The sequence below is a fragment of the Labrus mixtus genome, chromosome 2 (genome assembly GCF_963584025.1).
Source record: "Labrus mixtus chromosome 2, fLabMix1.1, whole genome shotgun sequence".
Taxonomy (NCBI): domain Eukaryota; kingdom Metazoa; phylum Chordata; class Actinopteri; order Labriformes; family Labridae; genus Labrus; species Labrus mixtus.
This window is the reverse complement of record NC_083613.1, coordinates 2,645,144-2,666,437: the sequence shown is the minus strand read 5'-3', so window position 1 is coordinate 2,666,437 and position 21,294 is coordinate 2,645,144. Positions and strand designations below refer to the sequence as shown.

Below are 21,294 nucleotides of genomic sequence, written 5' to 3'. Positions count from 1 at the left end.
GGATGTTCAACAACAGGAAAGTGCCATGTGGATAAATCCTTTAAAGATGTGTGGAGATTTGTTTCTTTTAGTGTCTGAAAAACATGACTTGTACCCTCACTTACTGACATCAAACCAATTTCAGCAGCAGAAGCATGACCTGGGCAGGTAGACTCCTGTAGAGCCTTTACTGAACCTGTGGTGAATGTAGAACGTCCAGTGATAGACAACCTCTCCAGGTAAGTGTACAAAACTAACCAATGGGTGGAATTTGATGCCTTCTCCTTTAACTCATCAGAACAAAACCCCAAACGTCCAGTGATTTCAAACACAGATGAGCCGCAATTCATCACATCTGGAACAATGACAGGCATTTGTGTTTGATTACATAATAGATTATTTTTTTAATAGATGTTATTTTATCCGTCTGTTAAAATCAACCTAAATTATTTCAGCACCAACGAAACGTTTTTCTGATGAGTAGGAGGACATTAGCGTCCAACACCTTTAAAGTATGATGCATGAAAAAATTTAACACTCCAATGAAGGTTCAGTTAATGCTACCTTCATGTAACCAAACGTTAGAATCATTCCCCTAGAGCAGTGCTTCCCAAAGTGTGGGCCGCGACCCCCTGGTGGGCCGTGTGGGTACTGCAGGAAAAGCCCTCCACCAAGTATAAAAATAAAAGAAATATCACAATAATGATGATTTACCATGAGTGAACCCTTTAAGTGATTAGTAAGGCGTGTCATGACTATTCATGGACATAATGTTTAGTAAACTTTTGTGTCTCTCTTGCCATAATGTCATGTTGTAATGTCCAATAATTTACCCTAACTGAAAGTTATAGATGTAGTCATAAAACATTTTTTTATAACGGGCCCAGGAGTAATTTTGTATATCAAAGTGGGCCTCAGCAGTTTTAAGTTTGGGAAAGGCTGCTGTAGAGCTTAAGACACTGATTTTAAAGCAATGTCACTGCACCTATGCTCAGTTAAACTGGCATGGATACATAAAGGTGCACTGTGGGATTTTGGTAGAGAAATGTGAAAGTTGGAGAAGTGTACAGCTTCTGTGGTATATGTTCATAACTCTAAACACAAACTGTCCTCAGAGGAAAATTTGGACCCTGTAACACAGTTTGAAGATAAAATGCTACGCAAGAAGTTATGGTGGAGGGCCCACAACAGTGAAACCGTAACTCTCCTGGTTGTCCAAAGTCCAAACAGTCTTCCAGGGACACATTATTTCTTATGAATAAAGTTTATTTAGTTCAGAAAATATAGCATAGAATTGTTTCACTTCTCCAACTTTCAAATGTCACTACCAAATCTACAAAGTGCACCTTTAAATGAATATAAACATGTCAGAATCTGTGACTTAGGATATTACACTTTATTTTAAATTTGTGTGACATGTCCTCTCTCTGTCCTGTAGAGTCTATGCCAGAGCTGCTCACAGCGGTGCAGATCTTGGCCAGTTCTACAGCTGAGATTGCAGCAGCTTCTGTTGGGGATTCCAGTCTGGTGAAAGCTGATAAAGGTCTTGACACCACATGGGTGACGACACAGCCAGAGGCCCCAGATGCCACCACAAAGGTGGAGGATGAAGAAGCGACTGAGGAGGCAGCTGCTGTTGTGAACGAGGAGGAGCTGGAGTCTGTAGTTGATACAGAAGCTCCAGCTGCTGAAGAACAGACCGAGGAGGAGACAGACACACCTGTCGCAGATTCAGCTGAGGGGGAGGAGGCAGCTGCATGTCTCCTCGAGGATCTTACAACCCCAGCACCAACATTGGAGGAGCAGGGTGAGGTTGAGGCTGAAGGTCAGGCTCTCGTCCCTGAAGCTGCTCCAGAGGAGGCGGTCTCCTTCACAGACGCCTCACCGGAAGATTCTGCCCCTGTAGAGGAAGCTCCAACCACTGAGGAGGCAGTCAGTTATGCTGAAGCAGCTCCAGTGGATGAAACATCAACTGCTGCCAGTTCATTGGAGGAGGCACCAGCTGAAGCTCCATCAGAGAAGACCGTTGAAGTTCTGGAGACACAGAGTGAAGATGCACTAGTTGTGAACACGATTCAGCTTGCAGCAGCCTCCTCTGGCTCCTTCCTGGAGGCCGTTTCAGCGTCTGAACCAGAGTGTGCAGAAGAGACTTCAGAACATGAGGCCGGGCACTGCCACTCCTGCCACTCTGCTCCATCTTCAGCAGAGGAGGTGGCGCCACCTGCTGCTTATGGAGGGCATCCAGCAGTTGATGGTTCTGACGATATGATGCATGAGACAAATGAGGCAGAGTCACTGGTGGAAGGACAAAGTAAGAACAAACTGTAAAAAAAAGAAAAAAATCCATACCAACTGAAGCTTTATCTACTTAAGTAAATGTATCCACAGTTGGTGCTTTTAAGTTTTTAAATAGGAGTAAAGAAAATAGAGGTTTATGCTTCAGCTTATTTAAGATATTGACCTCATCCAGAGCTCACTACGAGAGGTTGTGTAGGCGTGAAAACCAAAATTGCCAGGAAGAGGATTTCTATTCTGACATTTTATGAAAAATCAAAACAAGAACAACCTTTTTGTTAATCCTTGTCATATTGGGAGTCTGACTTTTTCCTTAATATTTTAGACTTTATTCTCGACACTTTTCAAAATTCACAGCATGCAGAGTTTATTGTCATTTAACTATTCTAAAAAAAAGCGTTTTCCAAACTTTGACTTTAACTCATTATATTTGCACTTTTATTATAAAAATCTCAATGTTAATTTACTACATTCCTAATGTTCTGACTTTATTCACACAATATCAAGTTTATTCTTTTTTTCTTTATTCTTATTTATTTCAATTTCATTCTCAACATTTAGACTCCTTTTTAACTAATAACTTTAAACATTTATTTTTAAATGATCACATTCAATTTATTGTAAACACTTTACTCTACTTCAACTTTATTCTCAATATTTTAGCTTCATTCACAGTCTAATATCTTTATTTGAACATTCTTATTGATTTTCTTCTTTAAGGACAATTAGTCTGTATTCAAAACATTTAAAATATATTCTCAACATAACAACTTTACTCTGGACACTTCGGCTTAAAAAAAGACATTTCAACATTTAAATGTCTCTCATTCCTAATACTCCTGCAATGTTTTGTACTCTGCCTTACATTTAACTAGGTTAAAAAGACTTGCAGATTAAATACAATGTTTTGAATTATGAACTAAGCTTGTCATGTCTTGAATAAAATGTAACTAGAGCTTTGTTAGGGATTTGAATGCCCCTCTCTCCCACATTATTCATAAACATTTTATTTTTTGGATGACTGTGACTTAAAAATCAAAGATAAAAGACCGAGCTGTTTAAAGTTACAGTGGGATATATTGAAGTGAAGGCAGGTGCAATGAGTTGACCTCATCATGATTTATTTTTTTCTATCATACTAACTAGTGTTGTGCTTGTTTTTTTGCAGCCACAGAGACTATGGTGGTGGTGACAGCCCAGTCATGAAACGACAGTGTGCCTTCCACAACACTCAACCAATTGACCAAACCAGAATGACCAATGAAAACATGGGGAGAACTGGCAACAGATTTCTCTTTCTAAAGTGTAATTTTCTAAATATGACTTCCTTTTTCTGATAAATGTAATCCCATTATGTCTGTTGTCCACTAGGTGCCGCTGTTGCAAAGCTTTTCATGACCATCAGTTTCTGATGCTGTAGGCAGTGGAAAGAGTTTGTTATTGTAATGTCGTGATGGACTTCTTTCCATGGCATTAATATGAAACTATTTTGAGAGTTTTAAAAACCTATATATGTTTTCTTTAAGATTATAATATTAAATGTAATTTCCTAAACCCGTAAGCTGAAAGTATTTGCATGTTGACCAAGTTCGTCATAGTACAAAATAATGTGCAGGCATAACTATCTTTAGGCTTGTAAGTGTTTTACGATTATATTATTGTGTGGCAGATTTCAAAGTGATGCATTTAGAAGAAATATTACCAGGAGAAAAAAGTGTCGCAAAAGTGTTGTACCAGGTATGACAACATATAGGCCCATGTTTATAAAATATGTGAATGGATTTACACGTTTTGTACTTTATATATTTGTTCATTGTACTTAACTATAGGCTATAATTATATATTAACAAACAATTTCATCTATATATATATATTGAATAGGTTATATGTTTCAGTTGTATGTAGTTTATACCTAAGTCTGTTTCATCATGTGTTCATTTAAATAAAGTTATCAACAATTAAACCAAGTTTTGCTGTGCATTCAATTGTTAGGATTATGTATCATTTGCTAGTCTTGACATTTAATATGGTGAGGCAGCTCTTGAAAGTCATTTCACTGACCACTTGGTGGATACAGTTAAACTGTTATGTCATCTTTGTAATTTGCTCTTTTTGGAATATTTGCTGGCTTCAGGCAACGGAGATATTTGTAATATAGCAATCAGTAAGGTCTGTTACCTGCTTTTTGTAACATAACAATGAGTAAGGTCTGTTACCTGCTTTTTGTAACATAACAATCAGTAAGGTCTGTTACCTGCTTTTTGTAACATAACAATCAGTAAGGTCTTTTACCTGCTTTTTGTAAAGTGTCTCGAGATGTTATGAGTTGACGCTAAACAAATAAAAAATTGATTGAATTGATTGATATAAATTATCCTCTTGTTAAAGCATGTGCTGCCTATAAAGGATTTAGGAAAAATAACACATTAACTGTATTGTAAATAAAACTCAAACGTATGCGTTCATTTTAGTGATTGTTTATTGTACGTCATGACGTCACAGTGTAACTTGCCTGAACGTGTGTAGAGTAAACTGACAACAGTGTCTGTCTCCATTAGCAGAGGAGCAGCCTGGCTCTCCTGTCACTTATTATCCAACATTAAACCCCGGGGGCACAGAGGGCTTTATACTCTTCAGTCTGGAGGAAACACAGAAACTCTTAAACGAGTACAAACAGCTAATGTTAACCTGCGTGTTAATGTTTTGTCGTTAGCATCAGGACAGCAGCAGCAGAGGTTACTGTGTGACACACAAACAACAAACTGTCGTTAGCACGCCAGAAAACATCAAGTAGCTGGACACGAAGTTGGCGACAAGCAAGGAGGCGAAAGGAAGAATTTCACGGTATGTGAGCTGACTTTACGTTAGCCAGCAGCATTAGCCACATGGTTTGTTTTGTTTCTGTTTTGACAGCTTGTTGTCTCAGTGCTAACTTTGCTAGCTGACGTATATGTCAACATGCTCTTTCTCTTCACTGGTCTACTCATGTGTGACGTGTTTGATATACATGACATGCATCCTACAGAATCTCGGACTTTTATCGACCTGACTTACTTATCTGATATGGAAACGTGTGTAAATGACACCAGAGCTGATTATTCATTGATAAGGTTAGCAGATGTATCAGTGCAGCAGTGTGACTCACTGTACATGTCTGACTCTGTTTATAAAAAGGCTGTCAGCCAACTGTGTGATGAAGGAAGGGGTTTGTAATCTCAATAAACTTTGTTCTTGACAGGATATGGATATTATTACGGTTATTATCACCACCAGCAAACTAGATTTTAGACAACACACAAAAACTTAAAAATGGCTCTTTATTGTAAAGCAAGTGAGTCTTTATAATTATAACTCTGCACTATGATATAGTATATGAGGGCAATAATCACATAATGGTGATGGAAAGTTAAGACTTCATTGTTGTTGGTTTTTCATTTTCCCTTAGTGTCCTTTGAAAATGTGGAATAGAAAACAACCAGTTTATTATTTAGTTCCCTCTCTGTGCAGCTTATTGACATTCACATTATTTAACTCATCTGGAAAGTTTAATTGTCAATATTAGGAATACATTTGTACCTACTAATTATTGAACATCCAAAATGTTATAAGAATGACTAATTCCCCTTGTAATTTGAGGTATCTTGTAATTTTGTGTCTGTTAAAAATGTTTTTGGATATTTTAACTTAAATTACTGATTTTCTCTCAGTCAGGAAATCATGTCATGAATCGTATTTTAAATGTTGATTCTTGTACAGTGTCCTTGTGTGTCCAGAAAGGCACTTATAAATAAAATGTATTCTTGCTATTATTATTATGAATTGATGACAACATTCAAAGTAAGACTTCAGCTTGAGTTGGATGGATGAATAATTGAATCATTTACTACTTTACCTTTATAATTTCTTGAACATCGCCACCTACTGGTAACTATTTTTGGAGGGGGGGGGGGGGGGGGAGAAGACTACCATCTACCATCAGCTACCATCATTATAAGTAGCAGAATCCTTTAATCCAGTCACTGGCCTGTTGTATGCATCCGTAACCAGTGCTTTGTGCTGTTAAATGATTGACCAGTCTGCCTTTGCTTAGCCCGTATATACTGCAGTCTGAGCTAACACTTGGACTGCTTTCTGAAGGTCTCTACTGGGTTGCCACACTTGTGCCCATATTTTCCGTAATGGGGCAAAATCAAGAGCTCCCTGTCCAGAAGTTTCTTGATACAGACACTGAGCGAAGGCACTGGTACAACAGAGATTGGTGATGGAGGGGCTCGGATGTGACTGTGGGGCTTCTGGTTTGTGTGTGTTGGGCTTTGTTGGAGGCTCATTTACAAACTACACAACATTATAGTTGCTCATCTGTAAGTCTGTAGTTTGTAAATATATGTTTCGTATCTTCATACAGAAGTCCGGGGCTTCCTTGACCTGATATCCACAGACATTTCCGGATTGTGTTTTTGAAAAAAATATCCGATCACATATGGGATTTTAATATCTTTAAAACTTTGCAATTTACATAATCCCATAACATATATGAGGTTTGTTAACCTTATATAATCATGATATTAGTAGTTCACAGACAAGAATAAACAGCAACATTTGGTCCCATTGTGTCAAAATTTTGGAAACAGCAATATGGTCATGCTACATGGTGGAATATGAAAGCCGTGTTTTTGCTCTTGTGCTCTTGCTTGAACATGAACTGATGTTTGTAACCACTGAACGAAGAGTTTAAGTGAGACTGTAACAATGCACGGGTTGGTAAAACTATCTCAAGTCTACATTGTCACAACTGAGATATGTTTAACCTTGCCTTATTATTGGTTTATTTAAAGAGAACTAAATCCTAAAGCCATGTGTATTTGTGTGTGTGTGTGTGTGTGTGTGTGTGTGTGTGTGTGTGTGTGTGTGTGTGTGTGTGTGTGTGTGTGTGTGTGTGTGTGTGTGTGTGTGTGTGTGTGTGTGTGTGTGTGTGTGTGTGTGTGTGTGTGTGTTTGTGTTTGTTGGTAGAGGGCAGGACACAAGACAGGGCGTTGTATCTGTACGAACAGCCCCAGTAACTTGGAACAAAAGCCCTGTTGTTGGAAGATCATGTGACTGTGTGTGTGTGTGTGTGTGTGTGTGCGCGTGTGCGCATGTGTGTGTCTGTGTTCCACCCTTGTCATGTGATCTGAGCTCCGGGCAGGGTCTGAGAAGTGCTGAGTCGCTAGGAGAGGTTTCTTCCACCCTGGGAACAGTGAGCCAGTGAGCATGCGGGCAGGCAGAAGAGATGGAGGGCCAGACAGACAAGAGTTGTGGAAGGGAGTCAAAGAAGATGCAGAAATCCTGTTGCCTTTTTGTACCATGACAAGAAAGCACCACTCTCATTCTCTCATGTATCTGCTTGTTTTTCTTGGATGGATTTTTAAAAGCAGCAAAGTCATGATGCAGGCCTGCGTTTTGAATCATATCAACTTCTCTGCGGCGAGGCAAGTTTACACTTTTTTCCTTTTTTCATTTTGATGTGTTCATTTGGATCTTCAGAGACGAAAGTTGGCATGTTGTCAGGATGACTTAGCTTTATCTTCTGAAGTCTCACCACATACTTAACAACATTACTACTTGTGTGCTCCCCCAATCTGGTATTCAAAAGCCAAACGTGAATTGAGCTTGAATGCATTTACAGTGAGACGTGTAGCTAAAGCTCTGACCCTGGAATGATTGTCTTTGCAGCAGAAGTAGAATATCAACATGACATGTATAGCTATCGCATCAAAAGGCATCAATTTAAACCTTTCAAAAACAACTTTTCTTGTGATATGACAGGGTATATCTATTAGTCGATTCTGAATTGAAGTAGTTTGTTCAAACGCAAATAATGCAGCCTCTTGACTCATGAATGCTCCGGCTGAGGAGCGACAAGGCAGCCACGTGTTTCCAGTCGTCCGGCAGGTCCTGTTTAACTGGTTTGAATCAATGGAAACTGCAATTTCAGCTTCAGGGACTCCTAACAGATCTTGTATGCACAATTACTCGTTGAAGTCTGCTTAAGGGCTTCCATGTTATTACTCAGGGTCTGTATTTGTCCTCCTTGAAGGGTGCTCTCTCTTAAGTGAAAATAAAGGATGGAAGAAAAGAACAAGCTTTAAAGGCAGAAAGAACCTACACAACTCTGCAATGAATCGTTAAACTTACACAACTCTGCAATGAATCGTTAAACTTACACAACTCTGCAGTGAGTGGTTTTTGTCCATGCTGATCCATTGTGACATGCATGCATTTGTCATCTTCGTGCCAGCTCATTCTGTTGACCAAGTGGAAACAGACAGACACATAGAGTACAGGACTCTGCACTTTGACTCTCTCTTGCACCCACTCTCTCTTTATTTTATGTTTTTCTGATGAACAGATTTTGATGGGCCGAATAGATGACTAAATCCCAGTGTGTCTCAATCTTCAACTCCATGAACTTGCATAATAACTGCTGTCAGTTCAACAGCACATAGTTCAACTCGTGTACACACCTTTATTTGGTTTCTGTGCCAGAGAGCAAAGGGAGAGAAGTTTTAGACAACCTTAAGAGTGGAAAGGAATGGAGAAGAGAAAGGAATTGATTTTCATTAACTACTGAGCCGGATTAAATAAAAGTGGTTGTGTACTCCTTCCTACTATCCCATGACTCACGGGCAGCATCTATCATTTAGATCTCTTTCTGTGTGTCATGTGGTTATTGAACAATACCCCTGCATGTGCATGCACACCACAAATCTGAACTAGCATGCATGAGCCTGACTGATATAGGAGCTCAAAGACCAGAACTGATGTGAGAAGCGAATAATTCACTTATTACTGATATGAAGACGGATATATTGAACTTCTGAGATGGATAAAAATGGTCTTTCTATACATGGATTGTGTAATGAACAAGAGGCTGCTTCCTGACAACATACAACTGTATTTAAGAATACAATGCTTAATTAACAAATTATATTCTTACCAACTCTGAGAGTGTGGTGCACTATGGACTCTGAGGTGTTTTGTGTTATGGTGACATCATTTCTAGATCACCCACATTATTATCTTTCCGGCTCTAATCCTAGCCCCAACATACAGCTCTGTAGATGAGTGTGTGTAGTATGCTTTTGAATAATTGAACAGATGATCCAATCTGAGCTGATGGCATGTTGGTCCCAGTGGCAGAGGAAACACCAGCGCAGCGTGGCTCATCCATATTACAGCAGCTTGAGTAACTGAGCGTGTCCTCATACACTCCCTGTGAGAGGATGTATGGTCAGCAGGTTTGTATAAAACTAAAATGCAATGGATAATGCCTTACGTTACTTTGTGGTCTTGCTCTGTTCAAATGTTTGAACGCTTTTTCAATGAACATAAAGTGTTTGTGAGGATGTTCTTTTCTTTGTATGTAGAATTTTGTATTGTATTTGAACCCACGACTGTAAGATAACCTTGTTGTCTAACATCTGCTATTTGACCCCTCCATGCCATCATTACAATGTAAAAGGAGACGGGAAGAAGTAAGCCTATACTAATAACGTCAACCACACAAAAGTCACATATTAAACTGCTATAAGGCATAATATCTCTTTGCCTTGAATGTGACCATTTTTCAAAAAGTATGTTTACACATTTTTCCTGATATGGATACAATTGTCAGATTACACCAGATAATGATCCATGCGAAAGGGATGAAATATACAAGCACAGTGTTCATGAATTGCGGTGAAAATGTGTTGTGGCTTAGAAAATTAAAGCTTTGTATGATATTACATAAGGGCTCTATTCAGCTGCTGTGTTAAAAAAGTGTAGATGGGGTTTTAAAAATCCAATTAAGATCGGAACAGAGGCACAAATTGTACCCTAAACTTTGATCTAGTAGCATCAAGAAGTTTTTTTTTACCCGACCAGCTATGTCACAAATGAATATCATATAAATCCCTTACAGGAATTTGAAGTATTGCTGGATGCTAGATTAGATTACTACTCCAGTAAAATGGGTTAAGCTAGCTAATTGGACATGCTAATGTTAGTGGTTTACTGCATGCATGGAGATGCATATTGTGCTAGGATTTTGGAAAGGTCAAAAATAGACACCACATTTATTTTCTGTTAACATGGGATATCTACCTCATTTGACATCTTACACCGTAGTGACACCTCACTTTGCATTTTAACTTGTTTTAGAACAATTTAAAATGTCTTCTGGTTAAGTCAACAATTTAAAAACGTAGGCCTACATATATCAGTTTAATCGACATGCAGCTTATGTGTCTGCTTGTCAACACTCTTGTTTTCCCTTTGTCAATGATCCTATTGTCACCCTGCAGAGCAGAGCAGTAACTCAGGGCTATTGTTCTTAGCAACTGTTACCATGGCATAGCATACCCTGCCTTGATCTTCCACTGGACACTGTGCATGTGTTTAGGGACTGACTTGGCTTCCTGTTGGTGCATTACTTCCTGCAAATTGCACACACGCACTTCCTGCAGACCAAAGCCCAAAAGAAAGAGATGGAAAAGATTAAAGACATCTGCTGTTCATGAGCTCTTGGTCTTCACTGAAAAGAATTGTCCTGGTGAAACAAGTGGACTTTTCAATAGCTAGACTAAAAAAATCAAAAGTTTGACGTATTGGATTTGCTTTCTTGCCAAATGTTTGATGTGGAGGTTGATACCATTCACAGTTCAGTATTGTAAATATAGAGCCACACTGGAGGACTAAAGCCCAGGATCGGTAAGTGCTGGGCAATTCATCCAGTTTCAATTTCAGTTAAGATGTTGGCTTCAATCATGGAAATAAGATAATCAAGGTTTATCGATTATGCTGCATGCCGTGTTGCATTTGTTACATCCAAATTCTTGTGATGCAGAATCACCCGGGGGGGTGTCAGTATTCATCGCTATGATCAATGACACAGCACAGGGCAGCATATCATGACATTCATTTTTCAACTATGCTTTGCTGAATCATGGACATAAAAGTTATTTTTCTTTTTTTAACAGAATACTTCTTCTCTCTTCAGGGGCCTTTTTTCACCCAACGAGGGGAGGCCACCAGACCGAGGTGCTGCTGAAACCCCTGGCTGATCCCTCAGGAGCATGAGTCATGACCTCAGTGGTGCTGGTCGACACTGGTGGGACAGTGGTGGAGTATGTCACGGCTGAAGAGGACCCCCAGCAGGTAGGTCGGACAGTGACACAGACTAAAAAAAAACAACAAAGAAGAGCGCTGCAACTTTTGACTGACTTGTCCTACGTCCCTAAACCTACTTCCTCTCTGCAGGAGGCAGAATGTGAGGCAGAGATGGAGCTTGAGGGAGAGGTAGAAGGCGAGTGTGAAGCAGAGGCTGCCTATGAAGAAGTACAGGAAATAGACGAGGCTGAGGATTACCCTGCAGTCATAGTAGAGGAGGTACCTGGAGCCAGCCTGGCCGAGGAGCATTACTCAGGTCAGGTGGTGGTATATCAAGACGAGGCCTACCTGATGCAGGAAGTGGGCGATGAGCAGGAAGTGGAGACAGAAGGAGAGGCAGGTAAGACACATTTCTTGATTTTACATTACCTTGTTTTCATGCTTTGGCAAAGTATACAAGATGACTATCACATCGTCGCTGTTGCAAAAATAACACAAACACCTCTCTCCGGCTGACACTTTAGTTTTTTCTTGTGAATTACAAAGGTTAAAGGAGGAGTTGTGTCCATGTGGTTTTTGATTTATGGTGAAAACACAATTTGAATATTTCAAGCTTTTGTTGCGGTTTGCATTTTCATTTGATGATGCCGCTGCACTGGTGACACAGGGTGCATCCGTATAGTGCAAAAGACAGTACCTACTATCTGTACTGTATACATTTAGTATCTACTATTCAGTATGCACACACAGTAGGCAGATATTTGTTACTACTTCGTTTGATTCATTCAATAGGGAGGTGGCATCATGTACGTTTCCAGAACCGGCCGCATACATCCTGTTTTTTTTTTGTTTTTGTTTAGCTTTATTCAAGAAGAGTAATGCACATATACAGTCAGGTAAACAAAAAACAATATTACAATGTAAATCAAGTAAAAGACAGATTAAATAACTAAATAACATACAGTAAAGGAAAGAACAAATGAAAGACAGTAATATACAGAATATAAAATAAACCAATAAAGACACATTTAAATAGTGAAATCATTATTTAAATAGAGGGGAAAGGTTTTATAATAATGCAGATATTTCTTATATTTTCTGTTGTTAATTTAAAGTAGTGATTTCAGTCGGGACTTTAACTCTAGATTAAAAATTGATTCTATTAACTGAAAAGTAATGCCTACTGAACTGTGGATATTCGGAAAGGACCACAGTGAAGTTTAGCAGGCTGTGAGAGGATCAGGCTTCTGTGTCTACACACTGCCCCCTTGTGGATCTTATATATGACTCCAATAGAAATAGTGACTAGTGTCTGAATAAATTGGATGTTCCTTTGTATGAAATAGGCTGAAAGATGGAAGTACATTTTGACATTTTTAAAGTTAAATTAGTCAAACTATCAAGATAAAATCTCCACAATACACTTTCAAAGAATGTAAAGCACAAGTATCTGCAATCAGGTTCAAGAATTTGTCATAAAACCAAGAAATATATTTTTTACCACTGCATGTTTTTACCAATTTTGCCAAATGAAGCTAGCTTGGATTTGATACTTTTTAGAATACATTTATGTACCTGAGTAGTTCACTCTTCATCATGCCTGATTTCAAACAAACACAAAAGCTCTCTGCAAGTGCTGCAAATAGAAAGGAATTGCATATAGATGTCAAGTGAGATGAGAGTTGAGTTTTGTCATGTCTAATGACTTTTATTAAATGTATTAATGTTGCCTTAGACCTAAAAGTATTTCACAAGAAACTGTGAACTTTAAAAGTAAATATTTACCCACTCTATTCAAGTGCATAGTCATTTTACTAATTTTTGCTACTGGCAGTAAACTTTTACAGAAGAAGATTTTTACAGTTAATTGCTAATGAATGTACTGCAATGCATTCATTGATTTGACTGAGAGAAGTAAAAACCCTAGATGAATCAATTATAAAACCAAATAGTACACCCTTTATTTGTATAAAACATTACGCTGCAAAAGTGTGAACACGCATTACAAAGGGGAACTTGTTTTTGTGAAGACAGAATTGTTTGCAGCTTTATTTGACGTAGTTACTACGCAAGTGAGGGAGGGCGAAGGAAGGATTTCCTGTGTCGGCGGCGGAGGGATACCTTACTGCCGCCGAAACGTGTTCTGTTGAATGCGAGGAGATTTCCTATTAGCGGCGGAGTGATCTAAGCTAGTAGCTTCCTATACAATTTAGTGAGAAGTCAATGTGAATCTGCAGCAGGGGAAAACATGGCGACTTCGCAGCATGAGGGGCACGCAAATCAGCTCGATCTACTTATTAGAGCCGGTAAGATAGCTTTGTGTACTTAAAGTCTCGACCCCGAAGCTTACTCAGGGTTGTGTTTTCAACCGAGACCGCTGCGTCTCAGTCCGCTCACTACAGTGAAGTAATGGAGGGCAATCAGGAAGTGATCACCTTGGTAGCAACCTGCATGGCGTTGCTACGCGGTTTGTAAAATCCTGTCTTAGAGGTGAAAAGTTTCCAAGGGCTTGCTTGTCTGCACAAATAAGTGTTTATTTGCACAAAGTGTGGTATGCATGTTGCAGTGTACTTTTCTCAACACGATGTTGTGTAGAATAACGGTCTGAAGATCGGCGCTGCACAACCAGGAAGTGTAAAGATGTTGTCTTTCCTACGTCTTTGCCACGCTGTCTGAGTCGGAAGGACATGCGGGTTTATTTTTACTAGAACAACTCTGGTACAGAATGTCAGATTTAGTCTATTTTATTGTTCTCATGGATTGATATGTTCGTGTTAACCGTTAATGGCTTTTGTTTGCTCCGCTTGTGGAAATAAGCAATCTTCACACTTTGATCCTAAAAACATTTATACATAATTAATAGCGTTTTAAGTTTGTTAAAGACTTGTTAAACAGTTTCAGTGTTTGTTTCGTGGTTTCTGTTGTCGTGTTGCAGACTGTGATTGAAGCGTGGGATGGCCTGGCTTCTTCTTCTGTGCTCGTTTTAAGTACGGATTCAGACTTCGACCAAACTGAGGGGAAAACAAAATAAATCTGCGATTTCACTGTCATGTTCCCCTTTACTGATAAGAAACGACCTATTACAAACACATAGCGTCGTATCCTTAGAAGTTTAATCGCACATTTCTAAGTATTTTTGCTTCATCTCGATGGCGGAAGCATTGTGTGTGTAAGAGGGCGTCGTATGTCTTTGATTGACTTGCCCGTTTGTCCAATGGCGTGCTCATCCAATCAGGTTTAACCAGGGGCGGGATCTTAAACAGGGAATGAGCCAATAGGCGGCGAGGCTGGTGTTGAGTGACAAGAGGATTTGTGAGCTTCTTCGAAGAGAACTGGAGGGAAAGGATGAAGACTGTAAACACGGAAGTCATCAGAGGCGGCACTACTTTTTGCCGGACTTGCTGCTATTCTTGCCGCCGTTACATTTTAGTATAGATTGACAACGATTTACAAACCTGTTCATTTATTTCTAATCTTGATTACCCAAATGTAATAAACATTTGTTACATAATTGTCAAATTTTAAGATAAAGGATTAAATCAAAATCTTAATATTCTTTACAGACTACAGATGACTATATTTTCAATATTAGCCAATTTGTAGGACAAGCCAAGCTTTTGGTGATCTTATTCCAGCACGTCTGCCTGGTTTCAAGGGCAGCTCCTTTGCCTATAGGGTCTCTGCTGTCCTGTTTGTTTGTGAGGGGGACTGAATGAGTTGGACAATCTAAAGATAGCCCATGTCTCTCCCCTATGCACTGCCTTTTGCCTCAGTGAGATAGCCAAACATGGATAGGGCAGGGTGTTACAGAATCTCATGTTTCCAACAAATGATTGACACCAACAGCTGGTGCCCTGGCTTCTTTCTCAGGGTCCCAAATGGGGATACATAGCATGTCTCTTTAACAGGCTCAATGCAAGTTTTGATTGAAATGCCATTGTCTTTTCGTATAACGCCATGGCGTATTTAAGGTTGTAAATCTTTGTTTTGGATTATGACTGGTTGTCAATTACGTTTCTAGATGCCTGTATTTGAGTGCAGCTATAAGTGCCATTGAGCCATTGAACAAAACCATGTGTAACTTTTCTAAATGTCACTCTTTAATATTCAGAAAAAAAGACAATACTTTAGACAATGGACAGAGGTGTTAGTTAACAATGTGGTTGTGTTAATGTAGAGGCAATGTAATGACATTTCCTACTATAGAGTCTTTACTTTACATCAAATAAAACTGTCTGGGTGACTGAATGTTTACTTTTTATTTATTTTTTGTAATCAAAGCATGTATTAGCACTTAAACTTTCCACTAGGGGGCACCACACACTTACATTTAGTGTACGTTGTCTTCAGCCTTATGCTAGTAGGTCCGGTTGAGTGATCTGACCAAGTCCTGGCAGTTTTTATAGTTTTAATTTGGGGGAAAATGAAATTATACAGGAAGTCTTAAGTGTTAATTTCTCTTCCATCTAGTTATAGTCATAGTTCTAACTCCGGGGGGAATATGATTTAAAAAGTGTTTTCAGGTCCTATTATCTTCTCTAAACTATTTGCTACTTGTTTATTTGTGTGTGTTTCAGTGGAGGCTTCTGTCCATGGCACCAGTGTGCACTGCTCTGACAAGACCTTTGAGGCTGCAGAGGCTCTGCTACGAATGGATTCACCTTCCAGCCACAGGGAAGACAGAAGTCCAGGTAACATACATCAATTGTAATAAATCTAGTAGATTTTCCATTTACTCTAAACTTGGTGTAAATGAAAGGTCTGGAGCTTTAAACCTTTTTATAAATGCGTAAAATCAATGCTAAATAACCACTTTTTATTAGAACTTTCTAAAGCATAATTCTAACTCTTTGGTTTTTTTTGATCCCTTATCCAGAAGCATTTATTCCACCATGTATAGTGACACCAGATTTTCTCCACGCTGCCATGCGTCCGGACATGATTGCAGAGACGGAGGTAGAGATATCAACAGAGGAGTGCTGCGAGGAGGAAGATGAGGAGATGGTCACCCTCCTCGAGGAGCCAGACCACGGCCACGAGCCTGTCAGGAAAAGAAGAGGTAATAAACAAAAAAAAGCTTTAGTTTGTGTTTGTTGAAACGCCCCAGTACTGCAGAGATGTGGAAATTAATACAATAATATTCAAAACTTACTTCATGCAGTGGAAGAATCACTGCAGCACCAGATTGTGGAAGACTGGGAGCTGAAGTCCTAACTGAAAATAGGAGAAACTTTGTTAAAAAAAACTTTTTTTATCCCAAGTTTCAAATTGAAAACATCTGGTAGCTCTGTGATCAACCGTCCTCGCCTCACAAAGCAGGCCACAAACCCCAAAACCAAAACTAGACTTGGGCTCTTAATTACAGTTATTGTGTTTGCCCACAGGCACCGTCTAGTGGAGACTGAAATCCTTCTCTCTAGTCAGGGAACCCCGTTATTCTCTACAATGATAAACAGAATGATTAAGTCTCCTTGATTTTACAGCTGGACGGAAACCGAAGACACATCAGTCATCTGTTTCCAACGGCTCACCAGACCTCGGCATCAAAAAGAAACCAAGAGAAGGGAAAGGTACCTTACTGTGATAAACATATATGTATTTCTAAATCATATGCCAGTTTAATGTGTAATGCTTGGATGAAGAGATGTTAAGCAGTTAAAAAAATGTGCTTAATCTCCAGCAGGGAGCACCACCTACCTGTGGGAGTTCCTGCTGGACCTACTTCAGGACAAGAACACCTGTCCCAGGTACATCAAGTGGACCCAGAGAGAGAAGGGCATCTTTAAACTGGTCGACTCAAAAGCTGTGTCCAAGCTGTGGGGCAAACACAAGAACAAGCCTGACATGAACTATGAGACTATGGGGAGGGCGCTCAGGTGAGAAGTGTGTGTGTTGAAGATTTCAGATTGTTTTTCTTATTTGTGTTTTTTGGTAGCACCGCTGTAACTCCCTTTAACTCTCTTCTCTCAGATATTACTACCAGCGTGGCATCCTGGCCAAGGTAGAGGGCCAGCGGCTGGTTTACCAGTTCAAAGAGATGCCCAAAAACATCGTCATCATCGACGACGATAAGGCAGACCTGCCCACCCCCGACGATCTGATCACTTCAGAGACTACTGCGTCCTTTGAGCGTGTGATGCCCTCACCAGACATGCTAATGTCCTCCAAGAAGCCCAACATCCTGCGAGGTGGGAACAGGGCCAACGTGGTCCAAGCTTCTGTCGCCACAGTCGGCAAGACAGCAGCAGGGGGCGGTGCAGCGGTGGCAGCAGGGGTACAAAGGATTGTGACTGTTTCAGCAGCATCTGATGGGGGTCAGACTCAGCAGTCTCAAACAGCTATCATTAGTAACGCCTCTGGGCCTAGGTGAGATGAGAACATTTAGTCTGGTGGGGAAAGGACGATTCATAGCCACTGTGCTGGTGCATAGAAAAGCATTTTTTCTTAATTTGACTTTCTGTCGTAACTCTCATCTACAGGACTGTGCGGGTAGCTATGCAGGTGCCCGTAGTCATGACAACATCACTGGGTCAGAAGATTTCCACTGTTGCTGTTCAGCAACCTGCAGGAACAACAGGGGCTGCTGGACACACCGCCCTCCTCACCAACACTTCTGCTCTCGGTGCTGCTGGTAACCCAAACTCCCAACAGAAGGTGAGCACAACTCTCCAGTGACTAGACTTTTTATATTAAAGAAATATATCTACATAATAATAATCTGACAAAGCTCTTTTTGTTAAGCGTCTCTAGAGAACATTTGTTATGCACTGCCAGCTATAGCAGCTAGTTATAACATAGTCCCACAATGAAACATTATACATGTAGACCATATCTTCCCGACTGGTTTCCATCAAAACTCGAGACTTTTGCATGTATGATTGTGAAAAGGTATTGTGTTTTATTCCAAATGTTTGAAAAGTTCTAAAATGATGTGCCTTGAATGAGACTAGTTGAACCCAGTTGAACCTGTACAGACTTTAATGCCACCAAGTCATTTGTAACGTTCTCTAACATTTTAATTTCATGTGTTTTAATAATTGAAGGTTGTGATCCAGACTATCCCCACCATGGTTCCAGCCACAGCAGAGAATGGAGACAAGATCACCGTCCAGTTGGCAAAGATCATCACGATTCCCGCCCACCAGTTAGCTCATTGTCAGCTCCAGACAGGCACAAACAAAACCGGTTCCCAGGGCGGCATCAGCCTCCTCGGGGGCCCTCTCACAGTCCGGACCCTGGCGCCTTTCAACGTCGCCCCCGGAGCACAAGTGATGAGACTCACTGTGCCGACTCAGACGCATCCACAGACTCTGGTGGTGTCACAGCCAGGCAGCGGGGCCGGGGTGGTGACCGTATCAACAGCCAATCAGACGGCAACAACACAGCATCGGATCATAAGCGGAGTGATTAACGGTTCGGAGCTGGTTCTAGGATCAGCAGCAGCCGGAGGAGTCGTAGTGGAAAAATTGAAGGTCCAAGCTGTGCAGGTGCCGGTGAATATGGCGGTCCAGCAGAACCAGTCAAACCAAAAAACTGTCCAGAATGTCAAGTCAGAGGTCATGGACGCTGAGGTGGTTATCAAACTGGAAACACCTGATGTGTGAAGAGAGACGAGACAGAGTGTTGAGCACACTCGATCTTCATTAACCTGCTCCTTGTCTGCCAGAGACGGTTAGTTTGTGCATGTCAAAGGTCTTTTTTTTTCACTCTTTAATTACCAGCAACGTCTGTGAGACTTTAAAGATTCCCGAAGGCCTGTTTTTAGTCCTGAACCTTCCTCACATCTTCCCTGATGCTGCCTAAAACTGAACTGAAACGGTCTCCCTCAGGACCACACTGACACCTGAGTGTCAGAGGGGTTCAAACTATGCTGTGCAACAAATGAATACAGACTAAAAAAAGGGACTTTTTGGGAAAGGGACCAACCTCGATCACTACATATGCCTTCTGAATGGATTGCTGTCACTGACTCAAATTTGGAAAAAAAAGGAAAGTATCTTGAAAATACAAAAAAAAAAGCTGAAACACTACAAAAGGAGGCGAATAATTACAACTGACAATGTGAACTATGATTAAAGACAGTGGGGTGTGCGATAACGCTTTTGTAGAAACCATTTGTTAATGACTTTGCCTCCACTGATGTTAAAACCAGCAACTTTTTTTTTTTTTACGTATCACTGTGTAGCTCAAGTGTGTGAGGTGCTACATGAGTCCTGAAAGAGAGAGAGGAAAACAGAGAGAGTGAAGCTAAGAGAGGCTCTTGGTAAGGAACGATATGGGACAGAAAGTGGTTATGTATGTACATATATACATAAATATATATATTATCTACTATACAGTTTATGGAGCTCAAGTTTAACAGCCTTAGATTTCATTTTGACTTTCTTTTTCTTTGTATTGTCTGAACAGTTAAGAATTTTGTTTTGTGTTTTGATACGTTGTACCAAGCACAGTATTATTAACATAGGGGAACTAATATTTCTACTATTTTTAGTTCCTCGGTCTCTGTTGGGCTGTTAAGCGCCCATGTAGACTGAATCTAACAGGAAACACTGCAGCACATTGTTCTCCAGTGGAAAATGTCTTTTTGAATTTCAAATTGATTTCACAAATGTATCTCGACTTTTTCTTAATTCTTTTAATTCTGGATTCTTTAAAAAGTTCTGCAAATGAAAAAGGAATGTATGTGGACTCAGATTGAAATGAAGCGATTATTCTAAATGTTAAAAGAGAGGCATAGTAAGTCAAAGGTTTATGCAAAATGTCTGTGAGAAATCTCAAACCACTGGAGTCCAGGTCACTTTACTGTAAACAGAGGGTCAATATGCCAACATTACACTTTGTCACTTATATTAGGCCCCTTTATTCATTTTTATCGATATAAAAAAGAGGGAAGATGTTGTAGAGCTGTGTTCAGACTGAACTGTTTGTATATTCAACATTTGAAGTATATTCTATTTTGCTGTACTCTTGTTTCAAAGTGTATTAGATTTTACTGAAATATAAAAAAAACATTTGAAACCTGGATGTTGTGTTGGTTTTTTATCAGGTTCCTGTTCTAAGGTTATTTGTAGGTAGCCATAACTTTAATTATTCCTATGATAAGGAGGCTGAGTGCAGAATGTTTCTGTGGTGGCATTTTGTAACCCAGACTCTTACCTTAACAAAACGTCCCGTTTCACCGATAAAGAAGGCAAAGATACATTTGTGATAGCCAGATGTGCTCATGAGTTCAGAATAGAAAACTTTTTTTTTTTTTTTTTTTGGAGAAACCCTTCATGCCAAATATGCCCTACTGATAAATGACATGACCTACCATATGGTCCTTGATTACCACTGCAACCAAAACAGCATTACAGAGCCAGGCTCTGTTGGTGACAATGCTGATACTACCTACCCTACCACGTAGGCCCCTATTGGCCCCCACAACTCAAAGACATAGATCTAAAAGACATGACAAGAAAAGTTTACAAAAGTCCACAGCAACCAACTCATGGTTATCTAAAGACAGATGTTGTCTTTCTATCTCTTGTATCCACACTACAGGTCAACATTTTCATTAAAGTCTTTATATGTGATTTTTTGATCCAGCAGATGTCGCCCTTGAGCACCAGCATGAAACCAAAACAACTTGCGCTGCATTGTTGTGTTAGCATGCTAATGCTAGTGATCTTTATTATGCTCGTATCTTCACACTGCATGTAAATTTACCTGAAATGAGCGTGATCTAGAAACACAGTTAAGCAGTGAGTACAGTATGTTATTCTTCTTTTCTCTAGTCCCTCAATTAAACAACTTTTATACGCGAGGGGAGGAGTCAGCCGGCCGTCCAGACGATGTAAACAAAGTGAAGATAGGACTCTGAAAACTCTGAAAACATCACAGACAGTG

At 39.9% G+C, this 21,294-nt stretch overlaps 2 protein-coding genes across 6 annotated transcripts; both read left to right on the top strand.

Annotated features, from left to right (window-relative positions):
• Positions 1 to 81: 81 nt before the first annotated feature.
• On the top strand, positions 82 to 4,254 carry LOC132980829 (fibrous sheath CABYR-binding protein-like). The gene is made up of 3 exons (XM_061047180.1): positions 82 to 218; positions 1,418 to 2,290; positions 3,443 to 4,254. The coding sequence occupies exons 2-3, from the start codon at positions 1,423 to 1,425 to the stop codon at positions 3,478 to 3,480; spliced, it is 906 nt and encodes a 301-aa protein (XP_060903163.1). The 5' UTR covers positions 82 to 218; positions 1,418 to 1,422; the 3' UTR covers positions 3,481 to 4,254.
• A 7,008-nt stretch (positions 4,255 to 11,262) lies between these two features.
• Positions 11,263 to 20,428, top strand: LOC132980786 (ETS-related transcription factor Elf-2-like). 5 transcript variants are annotated; one of them, XM_061047124.1, is made up of 9 exons: positions 11,263 to 11,451; positions 11,554 to 11,803; positions 15,981 to 16,094; positions 16,280 to 16,462; positions 16,887 to 16,973; positions 17,087 to 17,279; positions 17,374 to 17,769; positions 17,883 to 18,057; positions 18,447 to 20,428. In XM_061047124.1, the coding sequence occupies exons 1-9, from the start codon at positions 11,377 to 11,379 to the stop codon at positions 19,005 to 19,007; spliced, it is 2,034 nt and encodes a 677-aa protein (XP_060903107.1). In that variant the 5' UTR covers positions 11,263 to 11,376; the 3' UTR covers positions 19,008 to 20,428. The 5 variants fall into 5 exon arrangements, with proteins under 5 accessions (XP_060903107.1, XP_060903098.1, XP_060903132.1 ...); XM_061047115.1 differs by having other exon boundaries at positions 17,084 to 17,279; XM_061047149.1 differs by lacking the exon at positions 11,263 to 11,451 and having other exon boundaries at positions 11,660 to 11,799; positions 17,084 to 17,279.
• The last annotated feature ends 866 nt before the right edge of the window (positions 20,429 to 21,294 follow it).

Excerpts from the sequence above, each read along its gene's own strand:
- LOC132980829 (XM_061047180.1), top strand. The coding sequence starts at position 1,423 with ATGCCAGAGCTGCTCACAGCGGTGCAGATCTTGGCCAGTTCTACAGCT. Across the intron at positions 2,291-3,442 it reads GTCACTGGTGGAAGGACAAA|CCACAGAGACTATGGTGGTG; the intron begins GTAAGAACAAAC and ends GTTTTTTTGCAG.
- LOC132980786 (XM_061047115.1), top strand. The coding sequence starts at position 11,377 with ATGACCTCAGTGGTGCTGGTCGACACTGGTGGGACAGTGGTGGAGTAT. Across the intron at positions 16,095-16,279 it reads CAGGGAAGACAGAAGTCCAG|AAGCATTTATTCCACCATGT; the intron begins GTAACATACATC and ends TCCCTTATCCAG. Across the intron at positions 17,280-17,373 it reads ACTATGGGGAGGGCGCTCAG|ATATTACTACCAGCGTGGCA; the intron begins GTGAGAAGTGTG and ends CTCTTCTCTCAG.